Genomic DNA, 1939 nt, shown 5'->3' with positions numbered 1-1939 from the left:
TGACAGAATGTAAACACAAACAACTGACAGAATGTAAACACAAACAGCTGACAGAATGTAAACACAAACAGCTAACAGAATGTAAACACAAACAGCTGACAGAATGTAAACACAAACAACTGACTGAATGTAAACACAAACAGCTGACTGAATGTAAACACAAACAACTGACTGAATGTAAACACAAACAGCTGACCACTGGTGGGCAGCACTGATCTAAAAATTAGTTCCAGTAGCCCTAAAGCACAAACTCAAATATTTAGGTCCCCTAATTCTAAAGCACTAAAATAAGCCAGTCAACCCATGACAACAGGAGACACATGTTGTTGTTTATCTCTGACTCCAACAGCTGGATTGTTTCATATGTTCTCACCTGGTGGATCAGTGACAGTTTTCACCCTCAGCTGTTAATATTAACGTTGATAAATTACATTTACAGACCTCAGTTAGTGCTAATCCACTAATAGATTTAAAAAATAGCAAAAGCCCTAAAGCACTAATCAGGAAATCAGTTGCTCTTAGTGCTTTAGTGCTGTTTCAAACAGCTGATGTCCCGTGACCTTGCTTTGACTCCGCCTCTCGTCCTCAGRGCGTCCATCAGCGCCGTGTCCTGGTCTCTGACCGGGGAATATGTCGTCAGCGTGGACAAGAGTCGGCGGGCCGTCCTGTGGAGTGACATCTGAACCGGCCAATCCCGTGGCAGCTCTGATTGCCGTGGCGACAGGCCGATCTGAGAGCAGCTTCAGGAAACATTAATGAGTTGTTTTATTTAATTTGAATGACTAACGCAGCAGAAGGGACGTGACATGTTTGTGATGTTTTCTAACAGAATCTGTAACAAATTAATTTGAATGTTTTAAGTTTTTAAACTAAGTGAACTCAGGAAACAAAACGTTTTATTTGAAAACGAGTCAAACTTTMGACCAAAGTTTTTCCTTTTTAAACAACAGATGTTTTTATTTCAACAGAACTTTTCTCAACGTCTGAAAGAGACGTTTGTGAAACGGGTCAAAGGTTCAGAACTTTATGGGTTTTTAGACTGGTTCTGTTCCATAGTCCTGCTCTGATCCAGATGAAGGACCGGTCCGGTCCAGGTCAGTCCTGATGGTGTTAGGGTTTTGGATCTCTGCCTTTTAATGTAAGTTTAATGTAAAACAGATCAAATCCACAGAAACAGGTATTAGTTCTGGTTCTGGTTCTGATGTTTTGTTCCTAACACACGATGAGGTGACGGGTCCAAGCTGGAACACGTTTGTGGTTCTTGTATTTTCAGTGTTATTTATTTGTCTCTGGATGTTCTGTCTGTTTGGACCGTCGGTTCTGGTTCTGGTTCTGGGATCCTGTAACACATTAAACATGGTGTTGAACTAAATGAATTAAAGTGTTTGATGAAAACAGTCTGTGGACTTGATGTTTGATCAAACCTGCAGAACCTTCCAGAACCACAGTCTGATCACAGGACTGCAGGTTCTGACCCGAGGACCGGCTGGAGTTCTGTCAGCGGTGCTGGAGGACGAAGCGAGTCCTTCATCCTCGTCACTTATTTCTGTTCCTGCTGACGAACTGTTGAAGTGGATCAAACACCTGATGATGAGGAGGAGGAGCAGCTTCAGCCCTGCAGCCTGGTTCACACACACACACACACACGTTTTTATATCCTTGTGGGGCCCGTCCATTGACTTCCATTCATTTTTTGGTAATTTTATATCCTAACCTAAACTCACTTCACACATTGGTCCTAAACCTCCCCATGATTTTATTTATCCTTAAAGGATCCATGATTAGTTGTAACATCAGACTTTATTTGATAAACAAATATTTTAACTGTAAAATAAAAACTAATAATACTGTAGGATGTTTAGTAGATTTTAAAAATATATATTTTAACACGGACGGAGCCATTTTATTTGCACACAAAGCATTCTGGGTAAATGATGAC

General features: G+C 40.8%; 1 protein-coding gene across 1 annotated transcript in view; it reads left to right on the top strand.

Annotated features, from left to right (window-relative positions):
* The window catches only part of LOC106510803 (autophagy-related protein 16-2), a gene marked incomplete in the record, with an annotated part of 16823 nt that extends 15425 nt beyond the window's left edge, over nt 1–1398 (top strand). The window contains 1 exon segment of the mRNA XM_013999523.1: nt 591–1398. Within this exon segment, the coding sequence (XP_013854977.1) occupies nt 591–683 (93 nt within the window).
* Between the last annotated feature and the right edge of the window lie 541 nt (nt 1399–1939).

This window comes from Austrofundulus limnaeus, unplaced genomic scaffold, assembly GCF_001266775.1.
Source record: "Austrofundulus limnaeus strain Quisiro unplaced genomic scaffold, Austrofundulus_limnaeus-1.0 Scaffold2324, whole genome shotgun sequence".
Taxonomy (NCBI): Eukaryota; Metazoa; Chordata; class Actinopteri; order Cyprinodontiformes; family Rivulidae; genus Austrofundulus; species Austrofundulus limnaeus.
The sequence above is the reverse complement of the archived record's forward strand: the minus strand, read 5'-3'. Positions and strand labels throughout refer to the sequence as shown.